This window comes from Physella acuta, unplaced genomic scaffold (assembly GCF_028476545.2).
Source record: "Physella acuta isolate Inbredline_101_S28 unplaced genomic scaffold, ASM2847654v3 ptg000457l, whole genome shotgun sequence".
In the NCBI taxonomy this organism is placed as follows: domain Eukaryota; kingdom Metazoa; phylum Mollusca; class Gastropoda; family Physidae; genus Physella; species Physella acuta.
Window position 1 is genome coordinate 57,501 of NW_026731976.1, and position 16,516 is coordinate 74,016.

The window sequence follows — 16,516 nt, forward strand, 5'->3', positions numbered from 1 at the left end:
ACTGTAATGACACTCAGATGACATGACTTACTGTACTGACACTTCATGCCAAACCAGCCTCGATGACATCTGCCCATGTTGAGGCTGCACTCAGATTTTGTACATGTGTCACAGTGACACAGAAATCTTTCATTTTCTCCGAACCAGAAGCCCACCTCGTCTGTAATGTAGAGGTAAGGGTTAGAGATAGAAGCCCACCTCGTCTGTAATAAAGGGGTAAGGGTTAGAGATAGAAGCCCACCTCGTCTGTAATATAGGGGTAAGGGTTAGAGATAGAAGCCCACAACGTCTGTAATATAGGGGTAAGGGTTAGAGATAGAAGCCCACCTCGTCTGTAATGTAGGGGTAAGGGTTAGAGATAGAAGCCCACCTCGTCTGTAATGTAGGGGTAAGGGTTAGAGATAGAAGCCCACCTTGTATTTAATGTAGGGGTAAGGGTTAGAGATAGAAGCCCACCTTGTATTTAATGTAGGGGTAAGGGTTAGAGATAGAAGCCCACCTTGTATTTAATGTAGGTGTAAGTGTTAGAGGTAGAAGCCAACCTCGTCTAGAATGTAAGGGTTAGAGAAAGAGAAGCCCACCTCGTTTGTAAGGTAATGGTTAGGGCTAGAGATAGAAGCCAACTTCTTCTGTAGTGTTAGGTCGTTACCAGTTCACTAACTAGATGGCATTTTTCCAAAAGGAATTTTTTTTTGGACAATATTCAATCAATGTGAGGCCATATTTGCTTTGCCCGACTTCACACACACACGCACACACACTTACAAACACACACACACACATAATCATACACAAAAGGAAATCATATTGACCACCTGAACATAACAGTGGGAAAAATGATGTTACCTTCATCTGTATCCATAGGTTCTAAAAAAAAATTATAAAATAATTAGTTATTCAGATGAATATTAGATTGAATAGCATTATACTCAAGTATAAAGTAACAGATTACAAAAGTTCCATCCATACATTCTCAAGTATAAAGTAACAGATTACAAAAGTTCCATCCATACATACTCAAGTATGGTGGTGAGAGGCGGTGGAATCTAATTTTTATGTTTGAAATACAATATATATATATTTATCATATGTGTTTGTACATATCATGTCGTGTCATGTCGTGTCATGTCATGCAAGGTCAGGCCAGGCAAGGTCAGGTAAATCAGGTCAGGTCAAGTTATGCTAGGTCAGATCAGGCAAGGTCAGACAAGGTCAGATCAGGCAAGGTCAGACAAGGTCAGGTCAGGCAAGGTCGGGTCAGGTCAGGTTATGCTAGGTCACGTCAAATCAGTACTGCTAGATATGCTAAATTATATTTACCGCAAGGCATGCAGAGAACGAGAAAAGTTTCTTCACAATTGACACTAATCATGCCCTCACGGCGATCTATCAACACACAATTCTCAGTTTTGTTTGGATTGTTGTTTCTGAACGACTTTGTGACAATGGTCTTATTATTGTGGCTCCATACAAAGGATTTGTGTTGTGTTGAGTAAAAGCCTCCCGTCCAAACTAGGTAACAGATTGAAAAAGTCAAATGAAATTAGTTTTCTCTTGTTTTGAATGATATACATTTCAAATGTGCATTGTTCAAGGTTATCATTTATTATCCCATGCTTGGGAAAGTTGACTCAATGCACGGGCAAGACTTGACCAGAAATGAAATCAGTTGGGAGTCAGCCATTTACGGTCTACGACAAATGCCCGAATGGACACTTGCCCGAAAGCGACAAATGCCCGAATTGACACTTGCCAGAATGCGACAAACGCCAGAAAGCCATTTGTCCGGATGACGTTTTCCCGAAAAAAATGTTAACATTATAATACATAAATAGACATTCTTAATTAATTCAAGTTTGACATTTTGATAAATACAAATTAGTTTATACGAGCTGACCCACGAATTAGCATAAGCCGCTATTTAGTTGTTTTATTTCCTATTTTTCATATTTTGTGAATTCGACACTACCAATGCGCTGATTACCCGGGGCAGTAGGTGCCGAAAATACTAGGTTGATAAAAATGTTTGAGGGTTAGGGTTAGAAATTAGCTTTTTAAAAAATGATAAAATATAGCATGTCAGAGGAGTATACAGGTTTTCGTGTTAACGGGAGATGCGAGTCGAGAAAAAGACGATATATATTATTTTTATATATATATATATATATATATATATATATATATATATATATATATATATATATGTATATATGTAACCAAGTAGTAGTAGCGGCCAGCATCATGTGTGACGTTCGTTGTTAGGTCTTGTGCGACCCCTTCCTCACGGCACCCAAATGCGACCCCTTCCTCACGGCACCCAAATGCGACAGAGGCGTGTACAACCTCCTGTCTGTAGGTAATGCCAACTCTAGGCCGAGGACACCTCATTTGGTGCCGATCCACCCACCTGATATAAAGGAGCACACTCTGCCCGCAGGTTCAATATTACTTCATTTTATTTCTTCATGAATAATCACAGTTCAGATAATTAGGTGAATCTCAACAGACCTCTACTGTCACAGGCCCACACACTGTATCACTCCATACCTCAATCTACTAACACTTGTATCTGCATTCAGTCCATTCTATATCTCTCTTTATCCAGCGCCCGATCGTTCCATCTTCTGTCTCTCAGCTCACATCTTCGATCTCTACGTTTCTGCATCCATCTGTCTTGCTCTACATCTTCTGTCTGTCTCTCGCTCTCATACCCAAAAGTACCGCTCTTATATACACACACAGTCACACCCAGATGTACATCCGGTGTTGTCAACAATGTCTATCAAGGTCAAACTATTCTACTTCGGTACCAACTATTGCATCGTTTCTATTAATAACTTGTCCATTTGTCTTCAAGTTTGCATGTCGAATTCTATTTTAGTCCCATCATCTACGTCACAACAGTTTCATAATAACTATAAATAACTCTAACTCAGTTCAGTCTTGGCCTTGATCTCTATGACAACCAAATAAGTTTTTTTTGTAACTACACTAGTTACATATATATATATATATATATATATATATATATATATATATATATATATATATATATATATATATATATATATATATATATGTATATATATATATATATATATATATATATATATATATATATATATATATATATATATATATAGTGTGTGTGTGTGTGTGTATACTAGCTGTATGACATCGCTTCGCTAAGGTGAAAAGTACATCCAAACATTACTATGTAGAAAACAAAAGAACAAAACACCAGTTAGGCCGACAGCACACATCAATGTATCACATTAGCAAAATACAACTCAAAACATAGGGCCTACACAACACAACCAAAACATAGGGCCTACACAACACAACTAAAACAAGAAACGCAACACAATCTGTTTTGCAATCCTTGTAACAAAAAATAATTTGACATAATCTAATATATAAAGCTCAAATGGATTATGTGGCTCTGTATGTATGTATGTTTTTTTTTAAATACTTTTATTTTCAAATAGAAATAATTACATCAGTATATATACGTAGTTCAAACATTTACAAAAATAATCTTTACATGAACAAAATGGTGAGCATTACTAAAAAGTATTTGTCGATCAACAATTCAAATGAAGGTAATTAGAAATAAAGAAATAAAAAAAAACAAGGTAATTAAAAAGTCTAGTGACAATTTTAGCGCAATTTCCTTATGTTATCTAAAAATAGCTCTGTCGTAGCGTAAATCAAGAGCAGGGTTAGTAAAACCATTGGTTAAAATACATGTTTTATTTACAATAGAATTACATGACTAAAAACCATTGCGCGCCTAGCTACCGAACGTGATGTCGCAGCCATTGAACGTGATGGCGCAGCTATTGAACGTGATGACGCGTGTGGTGTGGTTGGATAAAAATGCCTACTAATTCGGTCCAAATTTTAATTTATTGAAAACATTTTTTGTGACCGAACGAAAGAATATTTTTGAAAACTTTCTTCGGCAATATTGTTCTAAATTATGGCAGGAATCGATTGGTACATGTTTCAAGTCGCTAAGTGGTCTGGTTGCCGAGATATGGGCCAAAAACTGCATTTTTTCGAGTTTTTTTTTTAGTTTTCCGGGAAATCCATGAAAGAAACCCGGAATTTTTTTGCCTATGTTCATCCTCGTAACTTGCTTAACATAATTGCTTTGGAACTAGTCCTCGATATTGCTTCGTTGAGGAGGAGATACGACTTAAAGCTGCGGACACACATCCATTCATTCATACATTCATACATCCAGAAATGACGGGTTAATAAACGCAATTCTCCAGAATGGAAATTGCGCTAAAAATGTATTTTTACAATGATAGGCTAATATGTTTTAAAGTTTTGTTGAGAATGTTTTCGACAATTTTTTTTTTAAATATTATCAAAGTTAACAAAATAATTTTAGGTATAAATTTACAAATAATAAAATGAATATACATAAAAGGAGGAGGGGTCATAGGGGTCAATTTGTACGTTGTGGACCAATGTACCGTACATATAAGTAAAATAGTGTCAAATAATGCCTTTACAATGTTTGTTTGTTGGCTGTGTAAATAAAACAATACACAAATAAGTAACAATAGGAACCTTAATGACAAATAATAAATGATGCGAAACGAGGTGGGGACATGGGGGTTGAGAATACATCATCCTCAGTATTTAACATAGTATGTAAAAAAACGGGGGTGGGGGTCATGGGGACAAAGGGGATGCAGTTATGGGGGCAATATGATAAGGGGATCCTGGGGTTTAGGGGCGGGGGCGCGGAGGGTGTGATGAAAGGGGGTGTGTCGATTAGGATTGATAGGGCCAGGTGGCCAATGCAGTGTCATATGTTCTTTACGTTGTGGTGCTGCTAATTATGGTATATGTGTTTGAGTGCTGTCATTGTCGAGTCGTCTACGATAAATCAAGTCTAGTAACGTGTCCCGTGAACTGTACCTTGTCGTGTTTTGCTCTTATTCTACTGTTCCAAATAGTCTGTCTATAGAGAGCTAGCCTCCTTGCTTTTTGCTCTAGGTCCGTCCTGTCTCTTTGTTTTTGGGATTTTGTTTAGAGTTATGACTATATCGATATTGAAGGTCTCGTTTTTTGTTATTTTGGTTTCTAGCAATTTTTCATGTTTTGTATGGTGGGGCATTCTACATAGAAGTGCGTTTCGGTTTCTGGTGTGTTTTGTCTGCATAGTGGGCAATAGGGTTTCTGTTATTTTGATAGGGGTGTTGTAGATGAGTCTGTCTGTTATTTCCCTGGCTTTGGGTGTGATGGTTTTAAGGTGAAGGTTCCTGAAGGTGTCTGTTGTGTCTGTTAGAGCGTTACACCATTGAATTCTGCTGTATAGTGGGGTTGAGAGTTTTTGCACTACGTTTCGTAAATGTTTTGTGATTTTTCGTGTACAAGTTTTTCGTTGTTTTTTTAATATTTGTAAGCATTCTGTGTAAATTTTGTCTAGTGGGAAGCTATTCCCAGATGTGTTACTTCCGTGGGTGGTTTGTGTGAATATCGTGTTCTGTATGTGTCGACTAGTTTGAAGTATGTTTTAATGTTGTTGATTGAGTCGGCGTGTGGTTTGTCTGCGGTTAAGCCGTTTCGAATTATGCCTTTTGGTCCTACAATGTCTAATCAGTCTTCTACGAAATTAAAGTCCCTGGTCAAAATAATGGTTGTATCTGTTAATAATTTTTCCAGATTTTCATACAAGCTACTGTCTTTGGGTGTATGTGGTCAATGTACATTGACTAGGCTTAGTTTCCCCCTTGTCCCTCGATTGTAACTATTGCTAATTAATAATTTAAAACATAATGTGAATGGTTTTGTAAAAAAAGTCTCATTTTTTAAACTTACCATTTTAATTAACGTCTTGCGGAATAACTAAAGTCAAAGAAAATGTATCATCCTTCTCAAAAATTAAAAAAGTGTACAAATTACTTCACTTTTTTCCTTCATTGGTAATTACTTCCCTTGATAGATCACAATTTTATTTCTTCCCTTTAAAAAAACATTACGTCGGAGAAATAAACACTTTTTATTGGTTTGTTTTGGTGTTTGGTAAATATAATTATATAATTAGCATTGATTGATTTTTAAAAAATGTATACACCGAACGTACTGTTTACTAATTATTAGAAGTTTAGAAGCCGCTCCTAAATGTCCTATATGGTCACTTCTATCTTTCCGTTTGCGGACAAGCTTGGGGTATTATAGTCGTTCACTAAATTGAATCAGGTGTGTCCGTCGGCACCCCAGCAGGGAGCTATTGGGCGCCCTGTGAGATCTATGGTGCAAACGTTTATTTCAAAGAATGCGATAGGCTGTGAATAAAAAGGGTACTATATTCGTACACTAAATCGAATCCAAAGCGTCATCTTGTGTCCCGACAGGGTGCGATTTGGCGCGCCGGGCCTTCCCGTGAGCGCTATGGATAAGATGGGGTATTTTAGTCGTTTACTAAGTTGAATCAGGTGGTTCCGCCGGAGCCCCGGCAGGGTGCGGTTTGGCGCACCGGGTACACTTTGGTTACTGCTTTTAGATTTGCATTTAAGTTTGTGTTGATGTTCTGCGTTATTGTTTGCGTTTAATTTTGCGTTTATCTTTGTGTTTGTGCTGGAGATTGAGACAGTGTTTGCGTTTGTGTTGGCGTTTGTGTTTGAGTTTGTGTTTGCGTTGCGCTTGTGTTAATGTGAATGTGAATGTGAATGGTAACGGTAACGGTAACCTTAACGTTAGAAATTAGGTTTAGGCGTATGGTAGGACCAGGGTTGAGGGACAGGGTTGACATTAGCCAGCCAAGTGTGTATTTAGTAAACTACCAGTAACCTAACACCCCTTTTTTACTTTCTCGTATATACCAAGTATATAGAAAATATTGTAATGGTGCACAAAAATAACATGAAATTTTGACAGTTTTCAACGTTTTACTCCTCAGTCCTTCATCACATCCGGAGTATAGAGGACTTATTTTAATCAGGCAAAAATTATAAATACAAATATATAAACGTTTTGGCGTTTTATGCGTTATCGAGTCGTAAAAACTGGACTTTGCAATTCTGTCCGTATGTCTGTGTGTCTGTCTGTGTGTCTGTGTGTAAACACGATAACTTAAGTACCGTTACAGCTGGGTTGATGCAATTTCATATATAAGTATTTTACCAAAATCGTAGATCCTGATCAACTTTTGAGCGATTTTCGATAACCGGAAGTGGTACTATTTCTACTTTGAATTTTTCGATTAATAAATTTCTATATTATACTATTTCACGCCTTAATTATTTTATAGACATCTTTGTTTGTTTAGCTATGGAACTGGCTAATTTGAGATAAAAAATTAATTTGAAAGAATAGGCTTATTCGCGTAAATTAAGTTTCTTAACTAATCTACGTCTTTGAATCTTCATGTCTCATAAGGTGCCTAAATAGCTGAGATGATAGTGTAATTGATTTTAGAATATAAAGAAAGGAACTATTTCATTTAAATTTTATTTAGGTATAGTTCTATAGATCTACTCATCAAGACGTACGCTATGAAATATATACAATTTTATCGGTCAAAGTAATACAAATTACTTAGATTTTTAACGGAATCTTTTGTCTCTTAATCAGTGTGTGCATTTATTATGGTGTTCTGTTGACTAATAATGTATATAATTTGGTTTTCATTTTTCGAATACGTATTGGTAGTCTGTGTTATTTTAAATGTGCCTGATTTTTAGCTATTTGGTTATTTCTTTGTTTTGTCACTAACATCTCAACGTGTAGTGTTGCATTTTGATCAATAACTATTTTATAATTTATTATTTCCAAATATGTATGACATTAAAAATATAAAGGCCTATAATTCACGTGAAGCGGGTACCGATGGCTAGTAATGAATAATAGCCCAAAGTTTATTGAATTTTAAGTAAATTGTTGGTCTCGAATTTCGAATCTTTACATTTTTAAAATTATCTACAGGTTTTTGTGTTCCTTAAAGATTAATTTTGTGATAAGTATGAGTTTGATCACTCTATTGCTCACATACCTCTTTACTGGTACTGCTAAAACTAGTTTTATCAGAGGCGTAGCGACCCTTCCCGGCGCCCGGGGACAAACTTTCAATTTGGCGCCCCCCGCGGGAGAAAATTTTCAATTTGCACCCCCTCAAACTTTCTATTTTCACCCCCCCACAAACTATTTATAATGCAAAAATGCAGCTAAAATGACATTTTAATTTGTTTTTACAATCCATTTTGGCGCCCTCTAAGGTCGGCGCCCGGGGACATATGTACCCCCTGCCCCCCCCCATCGCTACGCCTCTGAGTTTTATAGAGCATTACCTGTTTCAAAAGCTAGGATTCTGATTGTAAAGTAAACAACTTTGAAGTGGAGCATTACCTGTTTCAAAAGCTAGGATTCTGATTGTAAAGTAAACAACTTTGGAGACAGAGCTCCTCTTATCCACAGTGCTTGTGTATTGTTTTAGTAAAATTTACCATAAGTATTTAAATGTATGTTCGTTAAGTACATCTGTAAGTACTGATCGTCTTGAAGTGGTGTTCGGTAAGTGTTTATTTTTCTGTACATTTATTCAGCTTCCCCCCCCCCCCCCCCCACCCCCATCAAATAGTTGCATAGAATTTTTAATTCCATCCATCTACAACTGTACGCTTTTGTACAAGATACATTTGAGGAATGTTCTAGATCAGCTGACAAGAAGGGGCCTGCAGTTTCCTTTCCTGATAATACTGAAAAGATAAGCAAAATCGTATTCTACGGGCTACACTTGACGTAAACAATTTCCCTACGTCTCCAGACTGATCTTAGAACCAGAAAATAATAGGCCTTAAGTATAAAAGATGGATGGCTGAATTGAGCCTGATAACTCAAGTAAAATGCTACACTTGTGAATTACAGCAGAGATACAGGCGCTAAAGTGGACAGACCTTGTGACAAAAAGCGCCTCACACAAGCCTGGCGCTGAGCTAGGCGCCGATAAGTAGGCCAAGACGTAGGCTCTACATCTACTTGCGATAAGTAAGCCAAGACGTAGGCTCTACCTCTACTTGCGATAAGTAGGCCAAGACGTAGGCTCTACATCTACTTGCGATAAGTAAGCCAAGACCTAGGCTCTACATCTACTTGCGATAAGTAAGCCAAGACGTAGGCTCTACATCTACTTGCGATAAGTAGTCCAAGACGTAGGCTCTACATCTACTTGCGATGAGTTATTATAAAATGTGTTATTGAAGGCACATATTATGTTAGTTTTTACTTTCTCGTATATACGAAGTATAGAGAAAGTATTGTAATCGTGCAAAAAAAAAAAATCGAGATTTTTAAAAATCGCGACGATTTACACCTCACTGATACGGAAAAACATAATTTTGCAATCTTGTCCGTATGTCTGTGTGTGTGTGTGTGTGTGTGTGTCTGTGTGTCTGTCCGTGTGTAAAAACGATTACTTGAGTACCGTTACAGCTAGGTTGATGAAATTTCATATATAAGTATTTTATCAAAATCGTAGATCCGTATCAACTTTTGAGCGATTTTCGATATCCGGAAGTGGTACTTTTCCTACTTTGAATTTTTCAATAGCCTATAACTTGAGTACTATTTCAGATAGATACATGAAATTTCACATGTAAGTAAAAGATCTAATTCTCTACCTTCTGTTAAATTTTATTTTGAGTAATTTCCGTTGACTGGAAGTAGTAATTTACGCTACTTTCGATTTCTCAAAAAACTAATGTAAATTTTAGAAGTACTAATAATATTGCGCACTATTATGTGCTTTTTTATTTGGCGTTCACTTGGTGTGCAATTAATTTGTCTACGAGATTTTATTCTATTTTTAAAACTTTAAGTATTTAAAATGGATTAAAAATCATGTCTATAGCCCGAGTTCCCATCCCCTGTTATTTTATACGAGAAAAATGGCCCGTTGAGGAAGGATACACCGGGCGCTAGGTTGATAGTGCTGTCTCTTTTCTCTAAACTAAAACCAACCCACCCCCCCCCCCCCACACACCAACCCCCACCCCCACCCCACCCACCACCCCCCAACCCCACCCCACCCCACCCCCACCCCCACCCCCAAAAAACATGTCTACCGTCCCATTCAACGAAATATAATTATATACTTTTTCCAGTGTCCGCCCCCTCCCCGAAAATTCTACCCCCGCCCCCGAAAATTTCAAGTACCCCACTTCTCTCCGGGGAGGAAAAAGTCTGAAAGAAACACTGGTGTTGCGCTTAGCCACTACGCGAAGAATTGCATTAAAGAAATTGCGAGAAAACCACTTTTTAGATTAGACACATTAATTAGGCGGTAATTTTGTTATAGAGTATCGATGAGGAAACCACCCCACCCCACCCCCCCCCCCCCACACACACCACCCTCACCCCCCCCCTACCCCCCACCCCCACTCCCAAAAAAATCATGTCTACCGTCCCATTCAACGAAATATAATTATATACTTTTTCCAGTGTCCGCCCCCCTTCCCGAAAATTCTACCCCCGCCCCCGAAAATTTCAATTACCCCCACCCCTCTCCGGGGAGGAAAAAGTCTGAAAGAAACACTGGTGTCGCGCTTAGCCACTACCCGAAGAATTGCATTAAAGAAATTGCAAGAAAACCACTTTTTAGATTAGACACATTAATTAGGCGGTAATTTTATTATAGAGTATCGATGAAGAAATTTCTTTTGAGTTGGGGAGGGGGGGGGGGCTCAGACGTTGTTACGCGTGGGGTGGGGCTTCGCCCCTACCCGAAGAATTGTATGCAAGAAACTCTTCACGCAAACCATTTAGATTAGACAACATTTCCTTTTTATTCAATGTTTACGCGATAATCAATGACGTCATTATATTACTGTGTGCACTCTCTGGTTTGAGATTATGTTCTACTCTATGCTAAATGTGACCGCGTCATACTTCGTCTTTCGTTTCACTGTGAGAGTTTTTATTTTCCTTGTGTTTTCTCTAGAGCGTTCTTGTCAGACAGATAGATAGATAGATAGATAGATAGATAGATAGATAGATAGATAGATAGATAGATAGATAGATAGATAGATAGATAGATAGATAGATAGATAGACAGACAGACAGCGAAACTATTATATAGAATATATAAGAATATTCGAGAAAGTTTAGGGGAGATCACTCCCGGTTTATTTGAGTTTGTATTGTGGAATTTGTTTTAAATTTTATTTAATTATTCTCCGAAAAAGGCGCCACTATCCTTACAATGGCAGTAAGAGGAGCGGCCTGTCCTGTGCTCATCCCCGCCCCTGCACACTCCCTCCCATGCACACCCCTCTCCTGCTCCCCCCCTCCACTGCTCTCCTCCTCTGCACACTCCCTCCCATGCACACCCCGTCCACTGCAACCCCCTCCCCTGCTCCCCCTCCCCTGCACACCCCCTTCCCTGCTCCCCCCTCCCATGCAAACCCCTCCCATGCAAACCCCTCCCCTGCACACCCGCTCCCCAGCTCACCCCCTCCCCTGCTCCCCTTCCCCTGAACACCCCCTCCACTGCCCACCTGGGTAGCGGTTGTTGGCGAATTCCCGAATATTCTCCAGCTCCAGTCTGGTTTCTGGTGCCCCCATCCATAGTCCACGTCTAGTACATTCGTTCTGCGGATAGCAAGTTGATAGCCAGTTGATAGCAAGTTGATAGAAAGTTGATAGCAAGTTGATAGAAAGTTGTTAGTAAGTTGATAGAAAGTTGTTAGTAAGTTGATAGAAAGTTGATAGCAAGTTGATAGCAAGTTGTTAGTAAGTTGATAGAAAGTTGATAGAAAGTTGATAGTAAGTTGATAGCAAGTTGATAGCAAGTTGTTAGTAAGTTGATAGAAAGTTGATAGAAAGTTGATAGCAAGTTGATAGAAAGTTGATAGCAAGTTGATAGCAAGTTGATAGCAAGTTGATAGCAAGTTGATAGCAAGTTGATAGCAAGTTGATAGAAAGTTGATAGCACGTTGATAGCAAGTTGATAGCAAGTTGATAGCAAGTTGATAGCAAGTTGATAGCAAGTTGATAGCAAGTTGAAAGAAAGTTGTTAGTAAGTTGATAGAAAGTTGTTAGTAAGTTGATAGAAAGTTGATAGCAAGTTGATAGCAAGTTGTTAGTAAGTTGATAGAAAGTTGATAGAAAGTTGATAGTAAGTTGATAGCAAGTTGATAGCAAGTTGTTAGTAAGTTGATAGAAAGTTGATAGAAAGTTGATAGCAAGTTGATAGAAAGTTGATAGCAAGTTGATAGCAAGTTGATAGCAAGTTGATAGCAAGTTGATAGCAAGTTGATAGCAAGTTGATAGCAAGTTGTTAGTAAGTTGATAGAAAGTTGATAGAAAGTTGATAGCAAGTTGATAGAAAGTTGATAGCAAGTTGATAGCAAGTTGATAGCAAGTTGATAGCAAGTTGATAGCAAGTTGATAGCAAGTTGATAGAAAGTTGATAGCACGTTGATAGCAAGTTGATAGCAAGTTGATAGCAAGTTGATAGCAAGTTGATAGCAAGTTGATAGCAAGTTGAAAGAAAGTTGTTAGTAAGTTGATAGAAAGTTGTTAGTAAGTTGATAGAAAGTTGATAGCAAGTTGATAGCAAGTTGTTAGTAAGTTGATAGAAAGTTGATAGAAAGTTGATAGTAAGTTGATAGCAAGTTGATAGCAAGTTGTTAGTAAGTTGATAGAAAGTTGATAGAAAGTTGATAGCAAGTTGATAGAAAGTTGATAGCAAGTTGATAGCAAGTTGATAGCAAGTTGATAGCAAGTTGATAGCAAGTTGATAGCAAGTTGATAGCAAGTTGTTAGTAAGTTGATAGAAAGTTGATAGAAAGTTGATAGCAAGTTGATAGAAAGTTGATAGAAAGTTGATAGCAAGCTGATAGCAAGTTGATAGCAAGTTGATAGCAAGTTGATAGCAAGTTGATAGAAAGTTGATAGAAGGTTGATAGAAAGTTGATAGAAAGTTGATAGCAAGTTGATAGCAAGTTGATAGCAAGTTGATAGCAAGTTGATAGAAAGTTGATAGAAAGTTGATAGCAAGTTGATAGCAAGTTGATAGCAAGTTGATAGAAAGTTGATAGAAAGTTGATAGAAAGTTGATAAAAAGTTGATAGGAAGTTGATAGCAAGTTGATAGAAAATTGATAGAAAGTTGATAGCAAGTTGATAGCAAGTTGATAGCTAATTGATAGCAAGTTGATAGCAAGTTGATAGCAAGTTGATAGAAAGTTGATAGAAAATTGATAGAAAGTTGATAGCAAGTTGATAGAAAGTTGATAGAAAGTTGATAGAAAGTTGATAGCAAGTTGTTAGTAAGTTGATAGAAAGTTGATAGACAGTTGATAGCAAGTTGATAGAAAGTTGATAGCAAGTTGATAGCAAGTTGATAGCAAGATGATAGCAAGTTGATAGCAAGTTGTTAGTAAGTTGATAGAAAGTTGATAGAAAGTTGATAGCAAGTTGATAGAAAGTTGATAGAAAGTTGATAGGAAGTTGATAGCAAGTTGATAGCAAGTTGATAGCAAGTTGATAGCAAGTTGTTAGAAAGTTCATAGAAAGTTGATAGAAAGTTGATAGCAAGTTGATAGCAAGTTGATAGCAAGTTGATAGCAAGTTGATAGAAAGTTGATAGCAATTTGATAGAAAGTTGATAGCAAGTTGATAGCAAGTTGATAGAAAGTTGATAGAAAGTTGATAGAAAGTTGATAGAAATTTGATAGAAAGTTGATAGCAAGTTGATAGCAAGTTGATAGAAAATTGATAGAAAGTTGATAGCAAGTTGATAGCAAGTTGATAGCTAATTGATAGCAAGTTGATAGCAAGTTGATAGCAAGTTGATAGAAAGTTGATAGAAAATTGATAGAAAGTTGATAGCAAGTTGATAGAAAGTTGATAGCAATTTGATAGAAAGTTGATAGCAAGTTGATAGCAAGTTGATAGAAAGTTGATAGAAAGTTGATAGAAAGTTGATAGAAAGTTGATAGAAAGTTGATAGGAAGTTGATAGGAAGTTGATAGCAAGTTGATAGAAAATTGATAGAAAGTTGATAGCAAGTTGATAGAAAGTTGATAGAAAGTTGATAGAAAGTTGATAGCAAGTTGTTAGTAAGTTGATAGAAAGTTGATAGAAAGTTGATAGCAAGTTGATAGAAAGTTGATAGAAAGTTGATAGCAAGTTGATAGCAAGTTGATAGGAAGTTGATAGCAAGTTGATAGCAAGTTGTTAGTAAGTTGATAGCAAGTTGATAGCAAGTTGATAGGAAGTTGATAGCAAGTTGATAGCAAGTTGTTAGTAAGTTGATAGAAAGTTGATAGAAAGTTGATAGCAAGTTGATAGAAAGTTGATAGAAAGTTGATAGCAAGTTGATAGCAAGTTGATAGCAACTTGCTATCAACTTGCTATCAACTTGTTAGTAAGTTGATAGAAAGTTGATAGCAAGTTGACAGAAAGTTGATAGAAAGTTGATAGCAAGTTGATAGCAAGTTGATAGCTAATTGATAGCAAGTTGATAGCAAGTTGATAGCAAGTTGATAGAAAGTTGATAGAAAATTGATAGAAAGTTGATAGCAAGTTGATAGAAAGTTGATAGAAAGTTGATAGAAAGTTGATAGCAAGTTGTTAGTAAGTTGATAGAAAGTTGATAGACAGTTGATAGCAAGTTGATAGACAGACAGACAGACAGACAGACAGACAGACAGACAGACAGACAGACAGACAGACAGACAGACAGACAGACAGACAGACAGACAGACAGACAGACAGACAGACAGACAGACAGACAGACAGACAGACAGACAGACAGGCAGGCAGGCAGGCAGGCAGGCAGGCAGGCAGGCAGGCAGGCAGACAGGCAGACAGGCAGACAGACAGACAGATAGACGGACAGAAGGATTAGGGTTAACTAGCCCAAAGTGTGTTTTTATTGTAATGACGGTAGACGTTTTAGTTTAGTTTTACCTTGGCCTGTAACCATGGTATTGCATTTAGGATGACGGTATAGCAAATCTCGTTCGCCTCTACCTGATTCTCTAATTCACAGCCTGTTTATAGAAAAAATGATTCTTGAGATTATTGTTATCAAGCCCAGTGAGTTAGGATTATTGTTATCAAGCTCAGTAGGTTAGGATTATTGTTATCAAGCTCAGTAGGTTAGGATTATTGTTATCAAGCCCAGTAGGTTAGGATTATTGTTATCAAGCTCAATAGGTTAGAATTATTGTTATCAAGCTCAGTAGGTTAGGATTATTATTATCAAGCTCAGTAGGTTAGGATTATTGTTATCAAGCTCAGTAGGTTAGGATTATTGTTATCAAGCTCAGTAGGTTAGGATTATTGTTATCAAGCTCAGTAGGTTAGGATTATTGTTATCAAGCTCAGTAGGTTAGGATTAGTGTTATCAAGCTCAGTAGGTTAGGATTATTGTTATCAAGCTCAGTAGGTTAGGATTATTGTTATCAAGCTCAGTAGGTTAGGATTATTGTTATCAAGCACAGTAGGTTAGGATTATTGTTATCAAGCTCAGTAGGTTAGGATTATTGTTATCAAGCTCAGTAGGTTAGGATTATTGTTATCAAGCACAGTAGGTTAGGATTATGTTGTTAAAGCCCAAGAGAGAAGAGCAACTTACTGCTACTAATGCAGAGTGAGAAGAATTGATCTTTACACGAGCGAACTTTGAGCCGTCCCTGTCGTGTCAACATGACACAGTCATACTCGTCCAGCACTTGTCGCGGCTCACCAACATCCCACAAGTCCTGGGCGTCAAATGGGAGGGCCTTGTACTCCCAGGTGAAGGTTCCCTCCTCGTCTTTATCTGTTGCACCTATCCACATGTCATCTGATCAAACAAGTCACACACTAACACATGTCATGTGATTAAACAAGTCACACACTAACACATGTCATGTGATTAAACAAGTCACACACTAACACCTGTCATCTGATCAAACAACTAACACATGTCATCTAATCAAACAAGTCACACACTAACACATGTCATTTAATCAAAAAAGTCACACACTAACACATGTCATCTCACCAAACAAGTCACACACTAACACATGTCATCTAATCAAACAAGTCACACACTAACACATGTCATTTAATCAAAAAAGTCACACACTAACACATGTCATCTTACCAAACAAGTCACACACTAAAACATGTCATGTGATTAAACAAGTCACACACTAACACATGTCATCTGATAAAACAACTAACACATGTCATCTAATCAAACAAGTCACACATGTCATCTACTTAAACGAGTCACAACCTATCACATGTCATCTGATCAAACAAGTCACACACTAACACCTGTCATCTGATCAAACAGGTCACACACTAACACATGTCATCTAATCAATCAACAACCACATGTCATCTTATCAAACAAGTCACACATGTCATCTGATCAAACAAGTCACACATGTCATCTGATCAAACAACTAACACATGTCATCTGATCAAACGTCACACACTAACACATGTCATTTGATTAAACAAGTCACACACTAACACATGCCATCTGATAAAACAAC

General features: G+C 37.4%; 1 protein-coding gene across 1 annotated transcript in view; it reads right to left on the reverse strand.

Moving 5' to 3' along the window:
- Window positions 1-15,808, reverse strand: part of LOC131943484 (uncharacterized) — a 39,489-nt gene extending 23,681 nt beyond the window's left edge. The window contains exons 1-2 of the mRNA XM_059303643.1: window positions 15,604-15,808; window positions 32-160 (exon numbers count right to left, since the gene is read on the reverse strand). Of these exons, the coding sequence (XP_059159626.1) occupies window positions 32-160; window positions 15,604-15,808 (334 nt within the window). The remainder of the gene's footprint in view (window positions 1-31; window positions 161-15,603) is intronic.
- Window positions 15,809-16,516: the final 708 nt, after the last annotated feature.